General features: G+C 40.3%; 3 protein-coding genes and 1 long non-coding RNA gene across 6 annotated transcripts; 3 read left to right on the top strand and 1 right to left on the bottom strand.

Annotated features, from left to right (window-relative positions):
- The first annotated feature begins 533 nt into the window (after positions 1 to 533).
- On the top strand, positions 534 to 2,703 carry LOC138225854 (proteoglycan 4-like). Its single transcript, XM_069186246.1, has 5 exons — positions 534 to 911; positions 1,156 to 1,307; positions 1,829 to 1,954; positions 2,075 to 2,230; positions 2,484 to 2,703. The coding sequence occupies exons 1-5, from the start codon at positions 641 to 643 to the stop codon at positions 2,652 to 2,654; spliced, it is 876 nt and encodes a 291-aa protein (XP_069042347.1). The 5' UTR covers positions 534 to 640; the 3' UTR covers positions 2,655 to 2,703.
- A 1,095-nt stretch (positions 2,704 to 3,798) lies between these two features.
- LOC138225838 (proteoglycan 4-like) lies at positions 3,799 to 5,962 on the top strand. Its single transcript, XM_069186245.1, has 5 exons — positions 3,799 to 4,170; positions 4,415 to 4,566; positions 5,088 to 5,213; positions 5,334 to 5,489; positions 5,743 to 5,962. The coding sequence occupies exons 1-5, from the start codon at positions 3,900 to 3,902 to the stop codon at positions 5,911 to 5,913; spliced, it is 876 nt and encodes a 291-aa protein (XP_069042346.1). The 5' UTR covers positions 3,799 to 3,899; the 3' UTR covers positions 5,914 to 5,962.
- A 2,725-nt stretch (positions 5,963 to 8,687) lies between these two features.
- LOC138220568 (uncharacterized) lies at positions 8,688 to 18,031 on the bottom strand. The gene is made up of 2 exons (XR_011181606.1): positions 17,906 to 18,031; positions 8,688 to 13,721 (listed from the first exon to the last, which is right to left on the bottom strand). It is a non-coding gene; the product is annotated as an uncharacterized lncRNA (long non-coding RNA).
- A 350-nt stretch (positions 18,032 to 18,381) lies between these two features.
- LOC107077723 (proteoglycan 4-like) lies at positions 18,382 to 23,595 on the top strand. 3 transcript variants are annotated; one of them, XM_069178681.1, is made up of 7 exons: positions 18,382 to 18,741; positions 20,516 to 21,059; positions 21,684 to 21,891; positions 22,136 to 22,350; positions 22,771 to 22,896; positions 23,030 to 23,185; positions 23,345 to 23,595. In XM_069178681.1, the coding sequence occupies exons 2-7, from the start codon at positions 20,985 to 20,987 to the stop codon at positions 23,561 to 23,563; spliced, it is 999 nt and encodes a 332-aa protein (XP_069034782.1). In that variant the 5' UTR covers positions 18,382 to 18,741; positions 20,516 to 20,984; the 3' UTR covers positions 23,564 to 23,595. The 3 variants fall into 3 exon arrangements, with proteins under 3 accessions (XP_069034782.1, XP_015205547.2, XP_015205554.2); XM_015350061.2 differs by lacking the exon at positions 18,382 to 18,741 and having other exon boundaries at positions 20,415 to 20,697; positions 20,878 to 21,059; XM_015350068.2 differs by lacking the exons at positions 18,382 to 18,741; positions 23,030 to 23,185 and having other exon boundaries at positions 20,415 to 21,059.
- The last annotated feature ends 2,389 nt before the right edge of the window (positions 23,596 to 25,984 follow it).

Raw genomic sequence — 25,984 nt, 5'->3', positions numbered from 1 at the left:
ATTTTTGTTTCTAGAACATTGTACCAAGCAGAAGAATCCACATGTAAGCTTCAGGGGAGGTTATCTTTAGTATATATACTGTATATAAGTAGACATTATAACTGGAGGTTGTTTTCACCATTCTTACAGATCCAGGAATATCCTACAGCAACTGTACAAGCACATAACAATGAAGCTGAATTATAAGAACTACTGAAATAATTATCTTTGAAATTGTAGTTTGTATTTCAGGGGATTCCGCTGGCAGAAGAAAAGGCAATGATGCCTTGACACAGGAGATGATGTTTGCGGTGGAATCACCACAACAAGGAGTCGAATATTATCGCTCAGTTAACAGTGTTAAGCACAAATCGAAGTAATTAAAAGGCTTTTGAATATTTAATACTGAAAGGGATGCTGCAAACAGTGAACAGTGATATAAACAGCTTTATGAGGTGAGTTATGACATCACACTAATGCTTGGCAACATGAACGCATCAGAATGTTATTCCAGGTGACAGCGGAATTCTTACACTATCACAAGCCTATAAAAGGGGGTCACCCTCTTACATGTGAGGATTGGTCACATTTAATTGTGGACAGCCCTGCACTTACCTTCTTTTGGATTACAAAGTAGGTCTTTCGTTAGCTTCTTTGCTCTATGGGTCAATGTCAGAGTGACCCAAGGGGGCCACAGGCCTGGAAGGCCAGAGGCCCTCCAGTTACCCCCCCAGGTGACCATGAATGTGCCTGGAAAAAAAGGAAAAAGAGAAGGCGTCCAGGAAACAAGAAGAAAAACTGTTTCGCTTCTTTTTTTCTTCACATCATGGCCCTGTGTGTCTGCTGCGGTGGAGTCACCCCCGGGCCCAATTCCAAAACCCGCAACCGCAAAGAGAAGACCACGGCTACTCCTGCCACCTCATGTTCTACTGGTAAGGAGCTTTTTCTATTAGCCTGAAAGACAACAGTCCTTTTACAAGACTGCTGATAACAGATCTGACTTTGATATGTTTACCCATGGGTAACAGAAAATAAAATGTGACTTAGTGTGTCATCTGCATCAACCCGTTTACATTCTGAAAAGTGGGGTTCAGGAGACGAGCCAGGTGTGAAGCACCTCACAGGAATTTATCTGAATATTTCCAGTCTGTTTCTTGATGGTCATCTGAATTACAGACTCTGATGTGAAGACACCCCCCAGCCCCCTATCAGTCTCGAACAAGCAAGCGGAACCGACTGGGATTCAGCCTAACAACTCCAGCGGCCCCACTCCAGTGACAGACCCTGTCTCTGCAGGACATAAAGACCCTGAAAAAGGACACACAACTGTGAGTCACATGGGCACTGTGTGAACATTGCGGGTGTGATCCAAGTACCCTGAGAAACTAACAGGTAGAAAAAGGGTAACAATTAGAAACTAATAGTTTTCTAGAAATAGAAAAAATACATTTTACATTCACTTAGAATATACCGTAGGTTTCCAAATCACCAAGGCAGGCCTAACAGGCTCCTAGTGCTTGCAACATCTGCAATGTTCTTAATATGTCCCTTAATGCTTTTTACTCCAGAGCCAAAATTGCTTCAGATTTTCTAAGTCAGTGGTCATACTGAAAGGTAGAAAACTGGCAATAGCTGCCCCAATGAGGTCAATACCAGTGATGTCCTATACTATTTCAAATTCTTTAAGAAATTAGCTATGAAAAGGACAAACTTTGTCTTCAACACTTGAAGCTCTTGAAAAAACAAGGGTTCGTATGAACAGCTAGAGAATAAATAAAAAACATGCCTATACTATATATATCTATGAGATGAACACCTTACCCATTGGCCTTCTTTCCTAAACCCACAGCCAGTTGAACAGTTTCCAAGGCCAGTGTCACCAGAGGCTCCACGGGCTAATGACAGACCCCCGACCACGAAGTGGGCTGATGTTTCTGTCAAGAAGCCCATCAGGCCAGTTACTGCACCCCCTCCAGTGAGTGAGAGAGTCACAGTGCTGCCGGGACTCCCTGCTACTGCAAGTCTGTGTATCGTTACTGTCTCTGCCAGAGAGTCTGTGTGCTTTTTTACATATGTGAATTTTATTTTATTACAGACAATTGAACCATTTAAAATGTTACCAACACAACCGTTGCCTCTAGTTGGTAATGACATCCCAGCCCCAGGACTGATTGGCCTCTCAGTGTTGAGGAACGGAAACAGACCAAAATCCGAGCCTCTTCAACTACAGGACACAGGACCCTCTGCTAAAGTAAGCCCCTTTATTAAAGCTGTCGATGCCATAGGGTTCTCTTGGAAGAGAGCGGGCTGTTGAAATTGCCATGTAAAAAAGGATGTGGAAGAAAGCAGGTTTCCTATTGACATTCCCCTGTCAAGCAATGTCTTCTCTTGGTGGCACCTGAAGAAGGCTCCACGGCCGAAACGTTGTGTTCTCTTTCTTCTTTTTTTCAGCATGGAATAAACCTATTACAATGTCTTCTCTTGTCTTCCTGGTCACTTTGCAGATAGACTGGCAGCTTCCAGGAGTGCCTATTCCTTCCCCCTCCTCCTGGCAAGAGGATGGCGAGGAAGATGAGCTGCATGTCTCCCAGGAGTCTTTCAGCAGCACGGACTCCTCTGAGGAGGGCTCATACATCCTGTGGGCTGAGGTCGGCTCAGAAGAAACAGAGCTGTGAAAGAAAACACGTGCCTTGAAACCATTTAATAAAAGAATCTCAAACTAAATGTGTATTCAGTTTTTTTTTTTTCATGATGAAACATCTCTCTGTAACTGTGTATTCACGCTGTTATTTATGCGTTTATTGTTGACTGAGAGCATCTTCAAGCTACTGAGGATCAAGTCATTTCATACAGGGACACATTTGGCTCTTCATCTCCAAGTGTTCCCTGATGATGGCGAAAACATTCTGTAATACCTCTGTAACACAGCAGGCGTATTTGACAAAATCCACAGACAGGGCTTGTGTATTCTTGGATAATCATGTTTATAACCAATAACACAAAAAACACAATTCCTTTTTTTCATTTGGGTTCAACGGTCATATAATTACCTCTGGCCTTCAGAGATCCTGTCAGTTACTTACACATTGCTGCTACAGATTTTAATAGCTGATTGGACAGCACTTTGATTTAGGTATTGGGTAAGCTATATAAGAAAGGATCCTAGTTTTGTTTGAGGGGAAGGTTTTTGACTCTTTGTTTCTTTCTTTGTCATAGATCCCCTCTTCCTCACGAAGAGGAGGAAGAGTTTTCTGGCTGCACATTTCTGACTGTATTTCTTATTTTTGTTTCTAGAACATTGTACCAAGCAGAAGAATCCACATGTAAGCTTCAGGGGAGGTTATCTTTAGTATATATACTGTATATAAGTAGACATTATAACTGGAGGTTGTTTTCACCATTCTTACAGATCCAGGAATATCCTACAGCAACTGTACAAGCACATAACAATGAAGCTGAATTATAAGAACTACTGAAATAATTATCTTTGAAATTGTAGTTTGTATTTCAGGGGATTCCGCTGGCAGAAGAAAAGGCAATGATGCCTTGACACAGGAGATGATGTTTGCGGTGGAATCACCACAACAAGGAGTCGAATATTATCGCTCAGTTAACAGTGTTAAGCACAAATCGAAGTAATTAAAAGGCTTTTGAATATTTAATACTGAAAGGGATGCTGCAAACAGTGAACAGTGATATAAACAGCTTTATGAGGTGAGTTATGACATCACACTAATGCTTGGCAACATGAACGCATCAGAATGTTATTCCAGGTGACAGCGGAATTCTTACACTATCACAAGCCTATAAAAGGGGGTCACCCTCTTACATGTGAGGATTGGTCACATTTAATTGTGGACAGCCCTGCACTTACCTTCTTTTGGATTACAAAGTAGGTCTTTCGTTAGCTTCTTTGCTCTATGGGTCAATGTCAGAGTGACCCAAGGGGGCCACAGGCCTGGAAGGCCAGAGGCCCTCCAGTTACCCCCCCAGGTGACCATGAATGTGCCTGGAAAAAAAGGAAAAAGAGAAGGCGTCCAGGAAACAAGAAGAAAAACTGTTTCGCTTCTTTTTTTCTTCACATCATGGCCCTCTGTGTCTGCTGCGGTGGAGTCACCCCCGGGCCTAATTCCAAAACCCGCAACCGCAAAGAGAAGACCACGGCTACTCCTGCCACCTCATGTTCTACTGGTAAGGAGCTTTTTCTATTAGCCTGAAAGACAACAGTCCTTTTACAAGACTGCTGATAACAGATCTGACTTTGATATGTTTACCCATGGGTAACAGAAAATAAAATGTGACTTAGTGTGTCATCTGCATCAACCCGTTTACATTCTGAAAAGTGGGGTTCAGGAGACGAGCCGGGTGTGAAGCACCTCACAGGAATTTATCTGAATATTTCCAGTCTGTTTCTTGATGGTCATCTGAATTACAGACTCTGATGTGAAGACACCCCCCAGCCCCCTATCAGTCTCGAACAAGCAAGCGGAACCGACTGGGATTCAGCCTAACAACTCCAGCGGCCCCACTCCAGTGACAGACCCTGTCTCTGCAGGACATAAAGACCCTGAAAAAGGACACACAACTGTGAGTCACATGGGCACTGTGTGAACATTGCGGGTGTGATCCAAGTACCCTGAGAAACTAACAGGTAGAAAAAGGGTAACAATTAGAAACTAATAGTTTTCTAGAAATAGAAAAAATACATTTTACATTCACTTAGAATATACCGTAGGTTTCCAAATCACCAAGGCAGGCCTAACAGGCTCCTAGTGCTTGCAACATCTGCAATGTTCTTAATATGTCCCTTAATGCTTTTTACTCCAGAGCCAAAATTGCTTCAGATTTTCTAAGTCAGTGGTCATACTGAAAGGTAGAAAACTGGCAATAGCTGCCCCAATGAGGTCAATACCAGTGATGTCCTATACTATTTCAAATTCTTTAAGAAATTAGCTATGAAAAGGACAAACTTTGTCTTCAACACTTGAAGCTCTTGAAAAAACAAGGGTTCGTATGAACAGCTAGAGAATAAATAAAAAACATGCCTATACTATATATATCTATGAGATGAACACCTTACCCATTGGCCTTCTTTCCTAAACCCACAGCCAGTTGAACAGTTTCCAAGGCCAGTGTCACCAGAGGCTCCACGGGCTAATGACAGACCCCCGACCACGAAGTGGGCTGATGTTTCTGTCAAGAAGCCCATCAGGCCAGTTACTGCACCCCCTCCAGTGAGTGAGAGAGTCACAGTGCTGCCGGGACTCCCTGCTACTGCAAGTCTGTGTATCGTTACTGTCTCTGCCAGAGAGTCTGTGTGCTTTTTTACATATGTGAATTTTATTTTATTACAGACAATTGAACCATTTAAAATGTTACCAACACAACCGTTGCCTCTAGTTGGTAATGACATCCCAGCCCCAGGACTGATTGGCCTCTCAGTGTTGAGGAACGGAAACAGACCAAAATCCGAGCCTCTTCAACTACAGGACACAGGACCCTCTGCTAAAGTAAGCCCCTTTATTAAAGCTGTCGATGCCATAGGGTTCTCTTGGAAGAGAGCGGGCTGTTGAAATTGCCATGTAAAAAAGGATGTGGAAGAAAGCAGGTTTCCTATTGACATTCCCCTGTCAAGCAATGTCTTCTCTTGGTGGCACCTGAAGAAGGCTCCACGGCCGAAACGTTGTGTTCTCTTTCTTCTTTTTTTCAGCATGGAATAAACCTATTACAATGTCTTCTCTTGTCTTCCTGGTCACTTTGCAGATAGACTGGCAGCTTCCAGGAGTGCCTATTCCTTCCCCCTCCTCCTGGCAAGAGGATGGCGAGGAAGATGAGCTGCATGTCTCCCAGGAGTCTTTCAGCAGCACGGACTCCTCTGAGGAGGGCTCATACATCCTGTGGGCTGAGGTCGGCTCAGAAGAAACAGAGCTGTGAAAGAAAACACGTGCCTTGAAACCATTTAATAAAAGAATCTCAAACTAAATGTGTATTCAGTTTTTTTTTTCATTATGAAACATCTCTCTGTAACTGTGTATTCACGCTGTTATTTATGCGTTTATTGTTGACTGAGAGCATCTTCAAGCTACTGAGGATCAAGTCATTTCATACAGGGACACATTTGGCTCTTCATCTCCAAGTGTTCCCTGATGATGGCGAAAACATTCTGTAATACCTCTGTAACACAGCAGGCGTATTTGACAAAATCCACAGACAGGGCTTGTGTATTCTTGGATAATCATGTTTATAACCAATAACACAAAAAACACAATTCCTTTTTTTCATTTGGGTTCAACGGTCATATAATTACCTCTGGCCTTCAGAGATCCTGTCAGTTACACATTGCTGCTACAGATTTTAATAGCTGATTGGACAGCACTTTGATTTAGGTATTGGGTAAGCTATATAAGAAAGGATCCTAGTTTTGTTTGAGGGGAAGGTTTTTGACTCTTTGTTTCTTTCTTTGTCATAGATCCCCTCTTCCTCACGAAGAGGAGGAAGAGTTTTCTGGCTGCACATTTCTGACTGTATTTCTTATTTTTGTTTCTAGAACATTAGAACTAGAACATAGACATTAGAACTGGAGGTTTTTTTAACCATTCTTACAGATCCAGGAATATCCTACAGCAACTGTACAAACACATAACAATGAAGCTGAATTATAAGAACTACTGAAATAATTATCTTTGAAATTGTAGTTTGTATTTCAGGGGATTCCACTGGCAGAAGAAAAGGCAATGATGCCTTGACACAGGAAATGATGTTTGCTGTGGAAGACTGAGCTTCTTCTGAACATGACAGTGGGTTACGCCATTGCTGTCACCTGTCTGACACGGCTTGCGGCTCTCAGGGAGGCCCTGGCCCTGTTGACAGGAGAGAGGGAGACATGGCCGGCTCCAGGCGTGAACGAGCTCCAGGCGTACCTGTCATTACTTGGGATGCCAGCTCAACTGGATCCATAGTTATTGCCAGAACTCTCTGCGTCTCTAAAATTCCTTCAGCAAGGAGGTGATCCAGCTGGTTCTCTTACAGGTGGGAATGCAGTATAGGATTAGGAGGACAGTCTTTCAGCAGCTGGTGTGATATCCAGGGAAGGAGCTAGGAATTATTCATGGAAGTACCTTTTATATGCAATTTGTAAATTACACAGTCCCTTCTTGCACAGTCCCTTCTTGTACACCTTTATTTCCCACACAGCAAACCTACTAAATTCCTACTAAAATTCACTTTTCTCGATTGTTCTGTTTCTCTCATAGAATTCTATGAAAAATATTTCCTTGTGTGAGTCATACCTGTGATTAGATTATCTAAAATTAGTGTGATTCTTCCCAGAATTATTTGAAATTTAACCTACCAGATGAAAGCTGCATTGGGAATTTGGTACAATAAAGAGTTCAGTTAACAGATGATTTTTACATCTCACTGGCAAAGACATTGTTAAAAATCCTGGGAAGAATGTTTTTATTCTTGATTTTCACTGTCAAATTAATCATATTTCCATCAGTTTTCTAAATTAATGGGGTAGGTACTTGCTTATATCAGTAACACTGATGAAAAGAAATGGAGTGTACTCCAGCATTATTGTTTCATCTTCTTGTTCCAGAATGAACTGAGACCTTTAGTCAACACCTTCAACAGGAACCTGACTAAACTTGTAATCTGCATTCTAGGTCAGCTACTTTTAATGTTTTCAGGCCAGGGCAATGGCCAAATTACTGAAACATTTTGACTTGGACTTGGGTTGAAGTAATAGCTGGAGATGATGACTATGGGAAATATGGAATATAGATCATTTGAAATAAAGTTCAGAAGTTTGATGTCTGCACTGAACTTACTGAAATTATTCCCATGGTGTACTTTAAGAAAAAAATAATACAAATTTATCATTCACATAAAGCAGTGTACAGCAACAGTCATCATCACATTTGCCAGTGATGCAGACATCTCTTTCATTCTCATTGGCTCTGGGGGAAGTTGTGAATCAAAACATCATTTGACTGCTCTTTAATTCTGTCAGCGATAGAGAATGGTGCTCTCACATCTGCAGCACAGAATGATTAGATCATTCAAACTACTTATAATGATATGACTCAGTTAAGACTCAGTTAACATACAACGTGTACAAAGCTGTGTACCCAGTAGCACTGGCTCTTCATCACATGCTGCTCTGCGGCCCTGGAAAAGGTCCTTTTAAGAATGGAACATGCCCAGACATCACTGAACTCCAGCCATGGCAGGTATGAATGACGTGTGTGGAGGTGAAATTTAATTTTAACCTTCAAAATAATTTATTTGTATTTAATTACCTCAAATGAATTTGTTTTAAAGCTCGTTCACTATCTCAAAGAAATGGATGGTAACACACCTGTAGGAGAAGAGATACATTTTGACATTCAGTATGAATGATTATCAACTGGCAAAGGCAGGTGGACGGGTTGGTAAAGTTTGTGAATGTTGGTCAGTTTGATGCATCAGATTGATCTGAGAATGAACTTAACATTGAGGAAGATGAACAGGTTTGGACTGGGGGTCAGCCAATTATTTTTGATGACTGAGAAATGTGTTTGTCAGTAGGAGATACATAAGCATAAGTAATTGGAGAGAGATTTATAATCATATCAAAGATGATATATGATCTAATGCTGAAATTCATGAGACTAAAAAATATTTTTGTGGGTTCTGAAGGATTATTTCAGGGACAACATGGCCAGTAAGTTTTGTACTGTATTTATTAATTTACAAGCTACATTTCAGTTGCAAAGATACAATTTGTGAGCTACATCAATAGTTCTCCCATACAGTGATTTATCATTTTTTCCACTATTGTTAGGAGCTGATTTTTAGAGATACACAGGATTATTCATCACCTGTTATAAATTTCCTTATTCACCACCTAAAGTTATTTGCATAGATTAATTGAGGCCAGGTACTGGCACCTAGTCCTAATGTATATTAAGTGTTCTAAGCATAACATCTATTACTATTATTTGAGTCCACATTTGAAACAAAGTCCATGTGTTTAATTTTTAGTGTTATTTGTTTTTTTATCATTATATAAACATATAGAGTATCTCGTATGTTGTGTTATTTTGTTTAGTGTGTCACTGTTAATAAAGGTTTATCTCAGTTTGCCTCTAATATATAACTTCTTTACCAAACATGTGCCAGAAAAAGACTTCAATTCCCTCTAATTTTATCACCCACTCGGGTGTATTCTTGGCATAATCTTTATAATTTGTTTATTATGATTGTTTAAATTTTTCATTAACCACCTCAATCTGTTTTCACTAATTCTCTTTTTTCTTAACCTTCTATCTGTAACAATATCATACATCAGAGAAGCACACTCTGTCGTTCTGATGAACTGTAAAGCGGACAACCAGAGAACCACAACTGTGCCACTGCCCAAGAAGATCAAGATAACTTGTTTAAACAATTACAGTGGTACTCACTTCAGTGGTCACGAAGTGTCTGGAAAGCTTAGTATTTTCATATATAAATTACACTATCCTACGCTCTTTTGACCCACTTGAGTTTGCTTACCGCGGAATAGGTCAGTTGATGATGCAATATTTCTAGCACTACATACTGCCTAGAACATTTAAACAGGCAGGCCATCTATGTTAGGATTCTGTTAATGGATTACAGCTCGGCCTTCAACACAATTATTCTCTTTAAACTTGTCCCAAAACTCAGAAATCAGGGCTTATGCAACTCTATCTGCAGCTGGATACTGGATTATCTGACAGGCAGACCTCAGGTGGTGAAAATTGGCAACAATATCTCCTCTACAGTGATCCGAAACACTAGACCATCCCAAGGCTGCTGTCTCAGTTCTAGGCTATACTCCTTATTCATCTATGAATGTATAGCCATTTACAGCAGCAACCAAATGTTTGCAGATGACACCACTGTTATTGGGCTGATCAACAAAAAGTCCACATACAGGAGTGAGGTGGAGCATCTTACAAGATGGTGCCTTGACAACAATCTGGCCCTGAATGTCAGCAAGACAAAATAACTCATTGTGGACTTCAGGAGACCCAGAGGGAGTCACGCTCCAATCAGCATCGATGGCACAGAAGTGGAAACTGTCAGCTGCTTCAGGTTTGAGGGCCTGCAGATCACCACCGACTTGGCTTGGCCTCACAACACTGTAGCCAGTCTGGAAAAGGCACAACAGCATCTGCACTTTCTGCAGAATTCCTCATGAACATTTACCATAGCACCATAAAAAGTGTCCTCACTAGTGGCATCACTGTGTGGTACAGCAATACTACAATGCACGAGATGCACTTCAAAGGATTGTGGCAATGGCACGCAGGTTTATAGGATGTCATATACCAATCAGTGAGACTCATGCCATCCACTGTCACAATAAAGCACAATCCTTCATTCAGGATCCCAACATTCCAGCCACAAACTGTTCTCCCCCTTGCGCTCTGACAAGTGGTACCACACTATTAAAGCAAGAAACACTAGACTCAAGACCAGCTTCTATCCCACTGCAGTACTTATCCGCAACAGCTAACTACAATGCCTCAGACTCAATATACATCTGCAGTATGCGTTTTTTGCATGGTCTACCATGTTGTTTCTCGCAAATACATATTTATGTTCCACAACATATTTATTGTTCCTGTTGTTATTATTTATTCAGTTTGTAATGTAATGTGTACATTGTGTGGTGTTGTCTGTGTATGTCCCGTGAGATCAGCGCGATTCAGAATTCCAATGGTGTACATATAGCAATAAACTATTCTTATTTACGCTGTTCTTCCAATTCCATCACATTTTCCTTGCTTGTGCACTACATTCTCTCAGACACCAGTACTGTGATAAGGGATGAGTTTTCTCAGGTGTGTTGAGGAGCTCCTGATAAATATCCCCGCAAATCTCCATCATACTGAAGTTTGATTGTTGCTTCTAGTTTACTGTAATTCCAGAGCGTACAGTTATTTTATGAGACATGATTGTGCAGATCTACGATAAGCGTAGGTACAAAAGAACACAATTCATACAGTTACAATAAAAAGATCACACCAATAAATGGAATGCTATATTATTCTTGTCTTGCATACGATACTGAATAAAATTTGCATTTCTTAATATAATCTATGTGAAACAAAAATTAAGCTTTAATTTTTATATTTTCATCTTTATCATTACAGGGGTGCGCAATACAAATGGGGGTACATTATGATTGGCTGCTAAGTGTAGAGCACACAGAAAATAAACATGGAGCTGCGATGTAGAGACACCAGTTCGCCCAGACAGAACATGGGAGAACATGCAAACTCCACACCAAGTGTGCTCAAGGCCATTGTGAGACACTGCAGGTATCACCACAACAAGGTGCCAAACCTCATTGCTCAGTTAAGCAGTACTAAGCGCAAATCTAAGTTATTGTATTCCTAAAACAGGAAACAAAACCAAAAACTGCTTCGCTTCCTTTTTTCTGAACCTCATGGCCTTGTGTGTCTCCTGTGGTGTAATCACACCTGGGAAAAATTAAAAAAACTGGAACTGGAAAGACAAGACCTCAGCTACAGTGACCTCCCACTCCTGCCACCTCAACTTCTACAGGTAAGGAGCTTTTTCTATTAGTCTGAAAGACAACAGTCCTTTTAGAAGACTGCTGATAACAGATCTGACTTTGGTATGTTTACCCAGGGGTAACAGAAAATAAAATGTGACTTAGTGTGTCATCTGCATCAACCCATTTACATTCTGAAAAGTGGGGTTCAGGAGAGAAGCCGGGTGTGAAGCACCTCACAGGAATTTATCTGAATATTGCCAGTCTGTTTCTTGATGATCATCTGAATTACAGATTCTGATGTGATGTGAAGACACCCCCCAGCCCCCTCCCAGTTTCAGGGTCTGAAGACGAAGGTGGATGTGATTCGAACAAGCAAGTGGAACCGACTGGGACTCAGCTCAACAACTCCAGCGACCGAAATCTGGGTGAAAGCCGTGGCCCCACTCCAGTGACAGACCTTGTCTCTGCAGGACATGAAGACCCTGAGAAACAACATACAACTGTGAGTCACATGGACACTGTGTGAACATTGCAGGTGTGATCCAAGCACCCTGAGAAACTAACAGGGTAACAATTAGAAAGTAAGAGGTATTTAAATTTGGAGAAAAATTCTTTATACAATGAGTTGTAGGTTCCTGATGCAGGCTCCTCAGCTACTTTGTTCATCCAGAAACTCTGCGACCTTTTAAGAAATGATTGGATTTGAAAAATTACACTTTAAATCCACAAATAGGTTTCCGAACCACCAAGGCTCCTAGTGCTTGCAACTTTTACTATGTTCTTAATATGTCCCTTAATGGTTTTTACTCCAGACTCCAATTTGCTTCAAGTCAGTGCTCAAACTAAAAGGTAGAAAACTGGCAAGAGCTGCCCCGATGAGGTCAACACTAGTGATGTTCTATTTGATTGCACATTGCTTTAGAAATTGGCTTTGTAAAGGACAAACTTTGTCTTGAACACTTAAAGCTCTTGATGAAACAAGGGTTCATATGAACACCTAGAGAATAAATAAAAAACATGCCTATACTATATATATCTTTGAGATGTACACCTTACCCATTGGCCTTCTTTCCTAAACCCACAGCCAGTTGAACAGTTTCCAAGGCCAGTGTCGCCAGAGGCTCCACGGGCTAATGAGAGACCCCCGACCACGAAGTGGGCAGATGTTCCTGTCAAGAAGCCCATCAGACCAGTTACTGCACCCCCTCCAGTGAGTGAGAGTCACAGTGCTGCCGGGACTCCCTGCTACTGCAAGTCCTTGTATCGGCACTGTCTCTGCCGGCACTATCTGGCACTGATCCTGTAAGCTACACCGTTTGCTTTGTTACATATATTAAATACATATACACATTTTTAAATTACAGTCAAACCCTTTAAATATTTTTAAATTACAGACAATCGAACCTTTTAAAATGTTACTAATGCAACAGTTCCCTCTGGTTGGTGAAGAAATCCCAGCCCCAGGAATTATTGGCCTCCCAGCTGTGAGGAACAGAAACTGACCAAATTCCGAGCCTCCTCGACTACAGGATACAGGAGCCTCTGCTAAAGTAAACCCCTTTATTAAAGCTGTCGATGCCATAGGGTTCTCTTCGAAGAGAGCTGAGTGTCTTTTTTCATACAGGAGTATGCAGGTGGTATATATCTGTGCTCTCTTGACAAGCCTAAATGTTCATCTGAGTGGCAGCACAAATTTCAATTGTTTAGTCAACATGGCCTTCACAGATCACCGTTAGAATCTGGCATTTGCAAATATAATGGCACCTACATGGAGCAATTTCCATGATATGAAATGATATGAGATGTCAACTGAAATAAGTTTCTTGTCAGTGTGGTTTCCTATGCTGGAAATACTTAACAAGGCTGGTTTCCCATTACTACTTCTCTAGTTTTTAACTTTTCCAAGTAAAAAAGGATCTTGAAAAAAGCAGGTTTCCTATTGACATTCCCCTGTCAAGCGATGTCTTCTCTTGTCTTCCTGGTCACTTTGCAGATAGACTGGCAGCTTCCAGGAGTGCCCATTCCTTCCACCTCCTCCTGGCAAGAGGATGGCGAGGAAGATGCTGACAGTGAGAAGGTGAACATGGTTTTGAGTTCTCAGACACATGAAGAGCTGCGTGTCTCCCAGGAGTCTCTCAGCAGCACGGACTCCTCTGAGGAGGGCTCGTACATCCTGTGGGCTGAAGTCGGCTCAGAGGAAACAGAGCTGTGAAAGAAAAACACGTGCTTTGAAAACAGTCAATAAAAGCATTTCAAACTAAATCTATATTCATGTTTTTTTTCATTATGAAGCACCTCTAAGAAACTATGTATTCACACTTTTATTTCCATGTGATTTTTTTACTGACAGTATCTTCTAGCTGATGATGATGAAGTAGGTACCATAGCTGTGTCTTATCTTTTCCTTTCAACATGGAATGAACCTTTACTTTTTAACTGTATTGTATTACTTTTATGAGAAGCATGGCTGATTACACAAATGAGTAACAAATAACATATGCTTACTTTATTTTATTATGATATTTGTTAGTGCTTTTGTATTTTCTTTTTATTTTGCTTTTAACAGTAACAAGTCAGTTTATAGCATTACCTCATTCAAAATCAAATGCAATCATTAGCCATTAATGCAAAAGGAAATTAATTACATAATGATATGCTATGGCATATAGGTGAAAAAATTGCACAGCCCTCCAATACTAATATAATTTTAAAAGGAAAAAAAAACAATTAATAAATGAAATAAGAAAGGTGATTTTCAATAGTCCAAAGTGGTGAGCAAATCTTCCAAACGTGCACAGAACTCGAGTGAAGACCATACACTGTATGTCAGTTTTTCCAGAGGCAGAAATGTAGAGACAAGAGAGCCACATTTCAACAGTTGGTACGTTGACAGACCATTGCAGAACAAGCACAAAAAATAGACATTCTGAATCTGAATGTCACATTTGACTGTATAATCACCGTGTAGAAGATACAATTATGCAGACATTGTAAAATCTTTACCCAAGATTTTTTTAATGACAGAATGTACATTATTCCAGTTTTGTTTAATTTTATCACATTGCCAGAATAGATGAATAAAGGTACCCATCTAAGAGTGAAGCTTAAAACACTGATTCGATCTACCCGAGTATATCTTTTGCAAACGGACTGGGGTTCGATAAAATTTGTTAAGACATTTAAAATTAAGCTCCTCTATGGTAAGGGAAGAGCACTTTGGATAAAGCTTTTCACAAATTGATAGCCAGTCCTCCTCAGGAAATGAGTGCCTCCTGTCTCGCTCCCAGATAGTTTTCAAGGTTGTATATGAAGACATACAATTATTAACTAATATATATTATATAACTTTGATAACATTCGCCTAGGTGTACCAGGCGTTTTTTATTCCGCCTCAGCCAAGATTTTTTCAACCTCAGAGAGAACGAATCTCAATCTATTTTCTTTCATAGGAGACAAAATATAATGCCGTATTTGAAGACATTTGTAAAACCCAGATGTGGGAATATGACATTCAGCTTTGATGTGATCAAAAGATTTCAACATTTCTTGTAAGAATAAACAGGAAAGGTCAAAAATCCAATTTCTGGTCCCGTCTAAAAGTCCTATATTTCTCATCTATGGAGTGAAATCAGGATTGAATGTGATAGGTGATAACAGAGATGGACAAGTGGGTATATTAAGTTAAGATCTGACCAGGAAAGTACTGTGTACTACAAATGTATCTGATAGATTTCTCAATAGACTAACATTGCTAATAAAGGGTAGAGATTGTATGGGCAACGGCCGACGGCAGGTGGAGCTACGCGCCGGTTGGAGTATTCTCAGTCGCATTTAATGGCAACGTCAGCTCAAAGATTTGGTTCAAACCACCAAATGGCGACGGGCGTGCCGACAAGCGGACCCTGCTGATGCGGGATTAACGCTAGGATGAGAGAGAAAGATTGTATGGGCAACGGATGACACACTACTGATTCCATATTAACCCAAAGCCCATCACGCCCTTTAGAACACCAACCAAACTTATGCTTTATTTGAGCAGACTAATAATAAAACTGAAATACAGGAACCCCAGCACCTCCCTTTCTCCCTGGTTTTAATAATTGTGTAAACTTGACCCTTGTTTTTTTTTATTATTCCAAATAAACTGATATATGTTCATATTTAATTCTTTGAATAATGAATTAGGCAGGTGGCAAGGAAGAGACTGAAACAGATAAATCAACTGAGGAAGAATATTCATCCTGACAACATTTATCCTCCCAAAAAAGGAAACTGGAAGAGGGCTCAATGTGGTTAAAACATGCTTAACGTTCTTATTAGAGTGGTGTAGTTTTTACTAAAAAGACTACATAGACTTGAACTGATAAAAATGCCAAGATATGTAAATCCATCTTTTACTAGATGGAAGGGGGATAAGATTCTAATATTAGCACTTGGGGCAATATTCATGGCCAAGGCCTGTGATTTTGAGAGGTTAATTTTGTAACCAGAAACATTGCTACGCTGTGAAATATATTCCAAGACTGCAGGAATTGATTGTTCTGGTTTAGTTATATATAAAAGATTATCACTGGCATAAAGGGGGGGTTTAGACAAACGTGTTCATCCTTATGGCCCCTGGCACATGGTTCTATAACCAATGCAAAAATAAGAGGGGTGAGAGGGCACAACCCTGTCTCCAACCCCTGCCAATCTGGAATCTGTTTGATAAAGACCATTTGTGGTCACCACATCTTAGGGATTGGAGTATAGTAGTTTGATTAAATTAATACATTTTGGGCCCAAACTAAACTTTTCTATAATAGTAAACAGAAAATGTCATTCCACTCTATCAAATGCATTTTTCAGCATCAAAAGAGACTAATAACGTGGGTTCTTCATTCCCATTGGCCAGATCACTAATGTTAAATAACCGACGCAAACTGAACTATATCTGGGTTTTACAAACCCTGTCTGATCAGGTTAAATAATGTTTGGTAACATGTTTTCTAATCTCTGAGCAAGAACCCTCGCCAATATCTTACGATCAGAGCTCAATAAACGTACAGGCCTATAGGATGCACAATCATGTGCATCCTTATCCTTTTTCAAAATGCAAGCAGATAGAGGCTTAACAGATATTGAGCCTTGATCCAGTAAAGTATGGAAAACGCATCAAGATCTGGTGCAGTTCAGACCAAATTTTGTTGTAAAATTCCAGAGGGCATCCGTCCAGACCAAGTGACTTGTCCAAGGGCATACTGTAGATAAAATTGCATTCAGAACCTCTTCAGGGGAAAAAGATGCATTAAGAGCGTTCCTATCATCCCCAGAAACTGTAGGGAGTGATATCTTATCCAGGTATGAGACAATATCAACCTGTGACACATTATTTTGTGACTTGTAAAGTGCCTTACAGAAATCTCTAAATATAGTATTAATTAACCTGGGATCATATGTAACCGTCTATTAACCTTACAGAAACAGTAAACGCTAATTGTATATGAGAATGATCAGATAGGACAACGGAACTATATGACAGGATAAAACATTATGAGCATATGAACTGAGTTTCAGGGATAGTTGAGGATATGTCTAGATTGAGATCTAAAATACATCTGAATACCAACACCTTTGTAGTGGTTAAATAACAGCACTGCATCAGCCATAAAGTTGAAAGAATCTTCATTAGGAGCAGAAATATTGAGGACAAAGGGATATTGTCCAAATATAGAACCTGATATTGAAACAAATTTGCCTAATTAGGCCGTTAATGCGTTGCTAAAAAATAAATCGGATATGTTTATTTATAAGAATGGCCGTGCTTCTTTTACGTGAATTAAAAGATGAAAAATAAACCTGCCCCACCCAATCTTTTTTTTAGTTCCAAATGCTCGATTTCAGCTAAAGGCCTTTCTTGAACTATAACCATGTGCTTTCGTTCCTTTTTTAAAAATGTTAGCATTTTCTACCGTTTAATAACATACCCTATTCTATTAGCATAAAAACCTTAAGTGGACTGGTCATTGATCATTATAGAAAACTCAGAAATGTTCACAAGGTTTATGCTATAAATTCACTTAAAGGCTTCAATGATGCTGCAACCATAAGAAGAGAATAACGTTTTAAGGAAAGAAAAATAACCCCCACCCCGAGCCCCGTCACCAATCGACTGGACACGCACGATCTAAAAAAGGTCACTAAACCCAACTAATGCAGCAAACTTAACAGAAATGTGAACAGCGCATATTCACAACTTGCGGGAAAACACAACGAAAAAAACGGCAAAAGATCAACCCACTCCACCCCTCCCGCCATAAAAACAGACCAGGCTCCAAATAACCCTTAAATACTGAAAAAATATTTAACGAACGTAACAGGGGTCCGAGTCTATTTTTTTCCTCCGTTTACCTTAATCCACCGATTCTTGAAAATGAAGAATTAAGTATTTTATATTGTCCATAAAGTCTTTCGCAGAGGCTGGCGAGGTGAATAAATGTAACTTTCCGTTATGAATACAGCGTAGTTCAGCCAGATCAGCAAATCCGCGGCACAACCCGGAGGACATCCTCATCAGGAAAGCGAAGAAATCGCACCAACGCCGTACCAGACCGGCTGTTGGGAAATGGAGCAGGACTGAGTTACTGTATCTGTGAGCTCGTTCAACGTCCAAACTTTTATCCGAGGGAAGGTCCAGCCATTTTAGTAGCTTGAATTGAAGAAATCGGGCAAGTGGTGTGGAGCCCCCCGACATCTCCGGTAGGCCTAGGATTTTCAGGTTTTTCTGCCGTCCCGTTTTCCAGGTCGTCAATTTTGTCTTGCATCAGTTTGATTTTCTGGCTCGTGTATTTCGGTTGGCTTTCTTGGGTTCGTCCAGGATCTTCCACTGTGGAAATGCGCGCGCCTGAGCTGAGGTTTATATTTAAATGAAATATCAATTGCAGTTATTCCCGGACCTGTATGGATGGGGAATAATCCTCCAATTGAAATGTCTCCTTTTTATGTATATCTGTATGTATTTTTTTAAAGATCATCTGCCCTGAAGCCAATTGGAGGTTTATTCCCTAACTCTTTAACTTATTACATTAATATGACTCAGTTAAGAGTAACATACAACGTGTACAAAGCAGTGTACCCAATACCACTGGCTCTTTAGACATGCAGCTCTGAAGCCCTGGAAAAGGTCCTTTTGAGAATGGAACATGCCCAGACATCACTGAACTCCAGCCATGGCAGGAATGAATAAGGTGTGTGGAGCAGAAATTTCATTTAACCTTCAAAATATTTTACTTGTATTTAGTTAGCTCCAATGAATTTGTTTTAAAGCTTGTTCACTATCTCAAGGAGGTGGATTTTAACATACCGGTAGGAGAGAAGGTACATTTTGACAAAAATGGAGATCCAGCAGCAGATTTGATACATCTGAGAATGAATTTAACTTTGTGGAAGATAAACTGATTTGGACTGAAGGTCAGCGTGAGGTGAGCAGATATTTCTGATTACAGAAAAATATTTTTGTCCAATAGGAGCTTCATAAACATAAGCAACTGGAGAGATTTGTAATCATATCAAATGTAACAATTCATTAGACTGAAAAATAGTTTTGCGGGATCTCAAGGATTTTTGGAGATACGATTTGTAAATTTCCTTATTCACCACATAAAGTTATTTGGATAGATTAACCGAGGCCAGGTATTGCCACTTATATTTGCATATAAGCATAGCATCTATTATTATTTGAGTCCACTATTGAAACAAAGTACATTTGTTTATTTATTAGTGTTATTTGTTTTTTTATCATTTAAACATAAAGCTTAGAGAGAGGGGAAAAGAACAGAGAAGAGAGAAAAAGGGAAACAGGGGAGGCGAGAGATCCTGGTTCAAATCAACCATAAAAACTAAATTCTAGTAAAGTACTTGACTCGTAAGATAATTCCGATTTCCTGTATAAAGAATCCCACAACCATTGTGCAGCATCCACCTGGATGATGCAACAGCAGCATCCACCTGGATGATGCAACAGCAGCCATAGTGCAACAGAACGCTTACCACACATCATCTATCAGTGGGGAGGAGAGCAGAGTAATGTCCATATTAAATAGTCCATATTTATATTTTCATCTTTATCATTACAGGAGTGTGACAATACAAGTGGGGCTGCAGAGTAATGTAGCCAATTCATAGAGGGGGATTTTTAGGAGGCAAATAGGAAATTTGGCCCTCACACCAGGGTTACACCCCTACTCTTTTTGAGAAACACCCTGGGATTTTTAATGACCACAGAGAGTCAGGACCTCAGTTTTATGTCTCATCCAAAGGACAGCACCTGTTTACAGTATAGTGTCCCCGTCACTATACTGGGGCATTAGGACCTACACAGATCACAGGGTGAGCACCCCCTGCTGGCCCCACTAACTCCTCTTCCAGCAGCAACCTTGGTTTTTCCCAGGAGGTCTCCCATCAAGGTACTGACCAGGCTCACACCTGCTTAGCTTCAGGGAGGGTTGCCAGTTGTGAGTTGCAGGGTGATATGGCTGCTGGCTAAAAACACTCTCTCCTTGTCAGTAGCTGCAATGTTTTCTAGAATAGGGGGAAAGGGTCCCATTCATTTTGTAGTATCCAGATTTAGAGAGATTTAAAGATTTAAGTCTAGGCCCCTGTAAATGTGTAGTTTAGAAGGGTTATCTCTTTTGTTGATACAGTATATGCAGGTCTTATATAGGATTATCAAATTCTTGGTAGCAGTCTGTTTTAGTTTTCTGGTGAGTCAGGATATAGGTCTCTGAGTATGTTGTGTTATTTTGTTTAGTGTGTCATTATTAATAAATGTTGATCTCAGTTTGCCTCTGATTTAATAACTGGTATCCAAAGTTTAATATGTATTTTTAAAATAAAATATATTAAATATTAGTTCTTCCAGTTCCATCACATTTTCCATGCTTGTGCACTACATTCTCTCAGACACCAGCGCTGTGTGCTCAGGTGTGTTGAAAAGCTTCTGCTCCTTCTGACTCTCTGCAGGGTGGAAAGATGTCAGAGGCCAGTAGGACCCAAAGAGAGGAATCTGGAGAAGTAACGATAAATATTCCCAAAAATTTCCATCATAGTTTATTTGTTGTTTCTACTTTACTGAAACTAAGGAACGTACAATGATTTTATAAGCCGTGATTTTCTGTGACCTCTTGTGCAGATCTACAATAAGTGTAAGTACAAAAGAACACGGTCGAATCAGTTACACAAAATGGTTACACTGATAAATGGACTGCTATATTATTCCTGCCTTGCATCTGATACTTCGTAAAAGTAGCATTTCTTTATATGATCTCATAATGTGAAACAAACATCAGTCGTCCATATTTATATTTTCATCTTTATCATTACAGGAGTGTGACAATACAAGTGGGGCTACAGTATGATTGTCTGCTAAGTGTAGAGCACACAAAAAAACATGGAGCGGTGATGTAGAGACACCAGTTCGCCCAGACAGAACATGGGAGAACATGCAAACTCCACACCAAGTGTGCTCCAGGCCATTGTGAGACACTGCACGAATCCCCACAACAAGGTGCCAACTGTGATAGCTCAGTTAAGCAGTGTTAAGCACAGATCTGTTATTGAAAGGCTGTTGAATATTGTATATTGAAAGGGTTGATGCAGACAGTGAACAGTGATAAAAACAGTTTTATGTGGTGAGTTCTGACCTCACACTAATGCTTGGCAATATGAACGGATCAGAATGTTATTCCAGGTGACAGTGGAATTCGTACACTGTCACAAGCCTATAAAAGGGGTTCACCCTCTTACATGTGAAGATTGGTCACATTTAATTGTGGACACCCCTGCATGTACTGTACCTTCATCTGCCTTGCTTAGTAGATCTTTCATTAGCTTCTTTGCTCTATGGGTCAATGTCAGAGTGATCCAAGGGGGTCACAGGCCTGGAAGGCCAGAAGCCTGTTCCTGTTCCTGTTCCTGTTTTTAATCGTCTGTCTCGGATGGATCACCTGGCCTTGGACTTTAGCCCTGTTTTTGAATTTCTCTTTGGACTCATCCCTGGATTGTTTGCCTCGGTCACACCTCCCCAGAACACCAACACTCCTTGGACACGCCCCCCTGTTTTTATTCCCGTTTCCTGCATGCCTTTTTTCCCTGTTTCCTCACTCAACCCCGGATCGTGTCGTCTGCGTAGGGACCAGAAAGAACGCTTCGTGACAGAAAAAGGCATCCAGGAAACAGGAAACAAGAACAGAAACTGCTTTACTTGTTTCTGAACCTCCTGGCCTTGTGTGTCTGCTGCGGTGGAGTCACACCTGAGAAAAATTCCAGAACCTGCGACAGCAAAGACAAGACCTCAGCTCCAGTGACCCCCCCCACTCCTGCCACCTCAACTTCTACAAGTAAGGAGCTTCTTCTATTAGCCTAAGAGACAACAGTCCTTTTACAAGACTGCTGAAAACAGATCTGACTTTGGTATGTTTACCCAAGAGTAAGAGAAAATAAAATGTGCCTTAGTGTGTCATCTGCATCAACCCGTTTACATTCTGAAAAATGGGGTTCAGGAGACAATTTGGGTGTGAAGCACCTCACAGGAATTTATCTGAATATTTCCAGTCTGTTTCTTGATGGTCATCTGAATTACAGACTCTGATGTAAAGACACCCCCCAGCCCCCTCCAAGTCTCACAGTCTGAGGACTGTGATTTGAACGATGGATGTGATTCGAACAAGCAAGCGGAACCGACTGTGATTCAGCCTAACGATTCCAGCTGCAAAAATCTGTGGAAAAGCCACAAGCCCACTCCAGTGACAGACCCTGTCTCTGCAGTACATGAAGACCCTGAAAAAGGACACACAACTGTGAGTCACATGGACACTGCGTGAACATTGTAGGTTTGATCCAAGAACCCTTAGATCCTATGGGGGTAGAAAAGGGTCAGAATTAGAAACTAAAGGTATTGTACTTAGGAGGGAGTTTAGGAAAAGCTTCTTTATACAATAGGTTGTGGGTTTCTGATGCAGGCTTCTCCATGACTGAAGCTGAAAGATAGAAATTTGGCAAGAGCTGCCCCGATGATGTCAATACCAGTAATGTTCTATATTATTCCATATTGTTTTAGAAATTGGCTATGTAAAGCATAAACCCTGCCTTGAACACTTAAAGCTCTTGAGGAAACAAGGGTTCATACGAACAGCTAAAGCATAAATAAAGAACATGTACATACTGAATATCTATATGATGTACACCTTATTCATTGGCCTTCTTTCCTAAACCCACAGCCGGTTGAACAGTTTCCAGGGCCAGTGTCACCAGAGGCTCCACGGGCTAATGAGAGACCCCCAACCACGAAGTGGGCTGATGTTCCTGTCAAGAAGCCCATCAGACCAGTTACTGCACCCCCTCCAGTGAGTGAGAGAGTCACAGTGCTGCCTGGACTCCCTGCTACTGCAAGTCCTTATATCGGCACTGTCTCTACCAGAGATCCTGTAATCTACACCGTTTGCTTCTTTACATAGGTTAAACATATATATATTACAGACAATCAAACCTTTTAAAATATTACCAATGCAACAGTTGGTTCTGGTTGGTGAAGAAATTCCAGCCCCAGGACTTATTGGCCTCCCAGTGGTGAGGAGCACAAAAAGACCGAGTTCCAGACCTCCTCGACTACAGGACACAGGACCCTCTGCTAAAGTAAACACCTTTATTAAAGCTGTCTATGCCATAGGGTTCTCCTGGAAGAGAGCAGACTTTTGAAAATGCCATGTAAAAAAGATGCGGAAGAAAGCAGGTTTCCTATTGGCATTCCCCTGTCAAGCGAGGTCCTCTCTTGTCTTCCTGGTCACTTTGCAGATAGACTGGCAGCTTCCAGGAGTGCCCATTCCTTCCCCCACCTCCTGGCAAGAGGATGGCGAGGAAGATGCTGACAGTGAGAAGGTGAACATGGTTTCGAGTTCTCAGACACAAGAAGAGCTTCGTGTCTCCCAGAAGTCTCTCAGCAGCACGGACTCTTCTGAGGAGGGCTCATACGTCCTGTGGGCTGATGTCAACTCAGAGGAAACAGAGCTGTGAAAGAAACACGTGTTTTGAAAATAGTCAATAAAAGCATCTCAAAAGAAATGCGGATTCACTTTTTTTTTCCCATTATGAAATATCTCTAAGAAACTATGTATTTTCACTTATTTCCATGTGAATTTTCTACTGACAGTATCTTCTAGCTGATGTTGATCAAGTATGTACAGTACTATAGCTGTGTCTTATCTTTTCCTTTCAGCATGGAATGAACCTTTACTTTTTAATCATATTTTATTACTTCATGAGAAGCATTGCTGAATACACATATTGGGAACAAATAAAATGCTTTCATCATTTTAGTATGATTTTTGTTGGAGTGTTCTCTTAATACTATCATTTCATACAGGGACACATTTGGCTCTTCATCTCCAAGTGTTCCCTGATGACAGAGACAGCATTTTGTAGTACCTCTGTAACACAGCAGGCGTATTTGACAGAATCCACAGACAGGGCTTGTGTATACTTTTTTTAATCAAGTTTACAACCAATAACACAAAAAAGACAAATCTTTGTTTTTGTTTGGGTTCAACGGACAAAAAATTACCTCTGACCTTCAGAGATCCTGTCAGTTACACATTGTTGCTACAGATTTTAATTGTAGACTGCATTTTGATTTAGGTTGAAGGTAAGCTATATAAGAAAGGATCCTAGTTTTGTTTGAAGAGAAAGCTCTTTTTCTTTTGTGTCTGACCCTCCATCTCTTGATTTGTCACAGATCCCCTCTTCCTCACAAAGATGAGGAAAGGTTTTCTGGCTATACGTTTCTGGCTGTATTTCTCATTTTTGTTTTAAGAACATTGTATCAAGCAAAAGAATCCACATGTGAGCGGGGAGATTATCTTTAAAATGTATAAAAAGTAGAAAATACAACTAGAGGTTTATTCCCCATCCATTGAGATCCAGGAACAACTGCACTTGAATATATACCTCAGTTCTATAAATGTGAAAGTTAAGTTGTGCCTAAGATTGTATATATTAATATCTCCGGGTGCATAAAGCTATTTAAAATTAAAATTAGAAAAACAAGTCAAACATAAAAAATAATGTTTTACAGGTTAATTTAAGGCACTGCATAATTTCCAAAGAAAAATAAATACATAAATTAAAAGAGGCTATAACTTTGTAAGAAAGTGATCTGTAAAATTACATATACAGTATGTGAACTCAAAAACCGGTGTGATATCCAGGGAAGGAGCTATGAATTATTCAAGGAAGTCACCTTTGTTAAGTTTGTAAGTTACACAGTTCCTTCTTTTTTCACCTTTATTTATAAACCAGCAAATTTTACTGAAATTTACTTTTCTTTATTATATTGTTTCTCTCATAGAATTCTATGAAAATGATTTGCTTATGTGATGTATTACTGTGATTAGTTGTTCTAAAATTAATGTGATTTGAAATTCAATCTACTAGATGGAAACTGCACTAGGAATTTGGTATGATAAAGAGTTAAGAAAGGAGATGATTTTCACAGCTCACATAGTTAAAAATCCTGTAACAAATATGTTTTAATTTTTGTTTTTCATTGCCAAATTAAGCATATTTCCATCATTTTTCTAAATTAATTCAGTAGGTCCCTGCTTACAGTGCCTTGCGAAAGTATTCGGCCCCCTTGAACTTTTCAACCTTTTGCCACATTTCAGGCTTCAAACATAAAGATATACATTTTTTATTTTATGTGAAGAATCACCAACAAGTGGGACACAATTGTGAAGTGGAACGAAATCTATTGGATTTTTGAAACTTTTTTAACTAATAAAAAAATGAAAAGTGGGGCGTGCAAAATTATTCGGCCCCCTTGCGTTAATACTTTGTAGAGCCACCTTTTGCTGCGATTACAGCTGCAAGTCGCTTGGGGTATGTCTCTATCAGTTTTGCACATCGAGAGACTGAAATTCTTGCCCATTCTTCCTTGCAAAACAGCTCGAGCTCAGTGAGGTTGGATGGAGAGCGTTTGTGAACAGCAGTTTTCAGCTCTTTCCACAGATTCTCGATTGGATTCAGGTCTGGACTTTGACTTGGCCATTCAAACACCTGGATACGTTTATTTGTGAACCATTCCTTTGTAGATTTTGCTGTATGTTTGGGATCATTGTCTTGTTGGAAGATAAATCTCCGTCCCAGTTTCAGGTCTTTTGCAGACTCCAACAGGTTTTCATCCAGAATGGTCCTGTATTTGGCTGCATCCATCTTCCCCTCAATTTTAACCATCTTCCCTGTCCCTGCTGAAGAAAAGCAGGCCCAAACCATGATGCTGCCACCACCATGTTTGACAGTGGGGATGGTGTGTTGAGGGTGATGAGCTGTGTTGCTTTTATGCAAAACATATTGTTTTGCATTGTGGCCAAAAAGTTCGATTTTGGTTTCATCTGACCAGAGCACCTTCTTCCACATGTTTGGGGTGTCTCCCAGGTGGCT

This window comes from Lepisosteus oculatus, chromosome 2 (assembly GCF_040954835.1).
Source record: "Lepisosteus oculatus isolate fLepOcu1 chromosome 2, fLepOcu1.hap2, whole genome shotgun sequence".
NCBI classification, from domain to species: domain Eukaryota; kingdom Metazoa; phylum Chordata; class Actinopteri; order Semionotiformes; family Lepisosteidae; genus Lepisosteus; species Lepisosteus oculatus.
The sequence above is the reverse complement of the archived record's forward strand: the minus strand, read 5'-3'. Positions and strand labels throughout refer to the sequence as shown.

Excerpts from the sequence above, each read along its gene's own strand:
- LOC107077723 (XM_069178681.1), top strand. The coding sequence starts at position 20,985 with ATGGGAGAACATGCAAACTCCACACCAAGTGTGCTCCAGGCCATTGTG. Across the intron at positions 21,060-21,683 it reads GCACGAATCCCCACAACAAG|GGACCAGAAAGAACGCTTCG; the intron begins GTGCCAACTGTG and ends TCGTCTGCGTAG. Across the intron at positions 22,351-22,770 it reads CTGAAAAAGGACACACAACT|CCGGTTGAACAGTTTCCAGG; the intron begins GTGAGTCACATG and ends CTAAACCCACAG.
- LOC138225838 (XM_069186245.1), top strand. The coding sequence starts at position 3,900 with ATGGGTCAATGTCAGAGTGACCCAAGGGGGCCACAGGCCTGGAAGGCC. Across the intron at positions 4,567-5,087 it reads CTGAAAAAGGACACACAACT|CCAGTTGAACAGTTTCCAAG; the intron begins GTGAGTCACATG and ends CTAAACCCACAG. Across the intron at positions 5,490-5,742 it reads ACACAGGACCCTCTGCTAAA|ATAGACTGGCAGCTTCCAGG; the intron begins GTAAGCCCCTTT and ends GTCACTTTGCAG.
- LOC138225854 (XM_069186246.1), top strand. The coding sequence starts at position 641 with ATGGGTCAATGTCAGAGTGACCCAAGGGGGCCACAGGCCTGGAAGGCC. Across the intron at positions 912-1,155 it reads TGCCACCTCATGTTCTACTG|ACTCTGATGTGAAGACACCC; the intron begins GTAAGGAGCTTT and ends TCTGAATTACAG. Across the intron at positions 1,955-2,074 it reads CAGTTACTGCACCCCCTCCA|ACAATTGAACCATTTAAAAT; the intron begins GTGAGTGAGAGA and ends ATTTTATTACAG.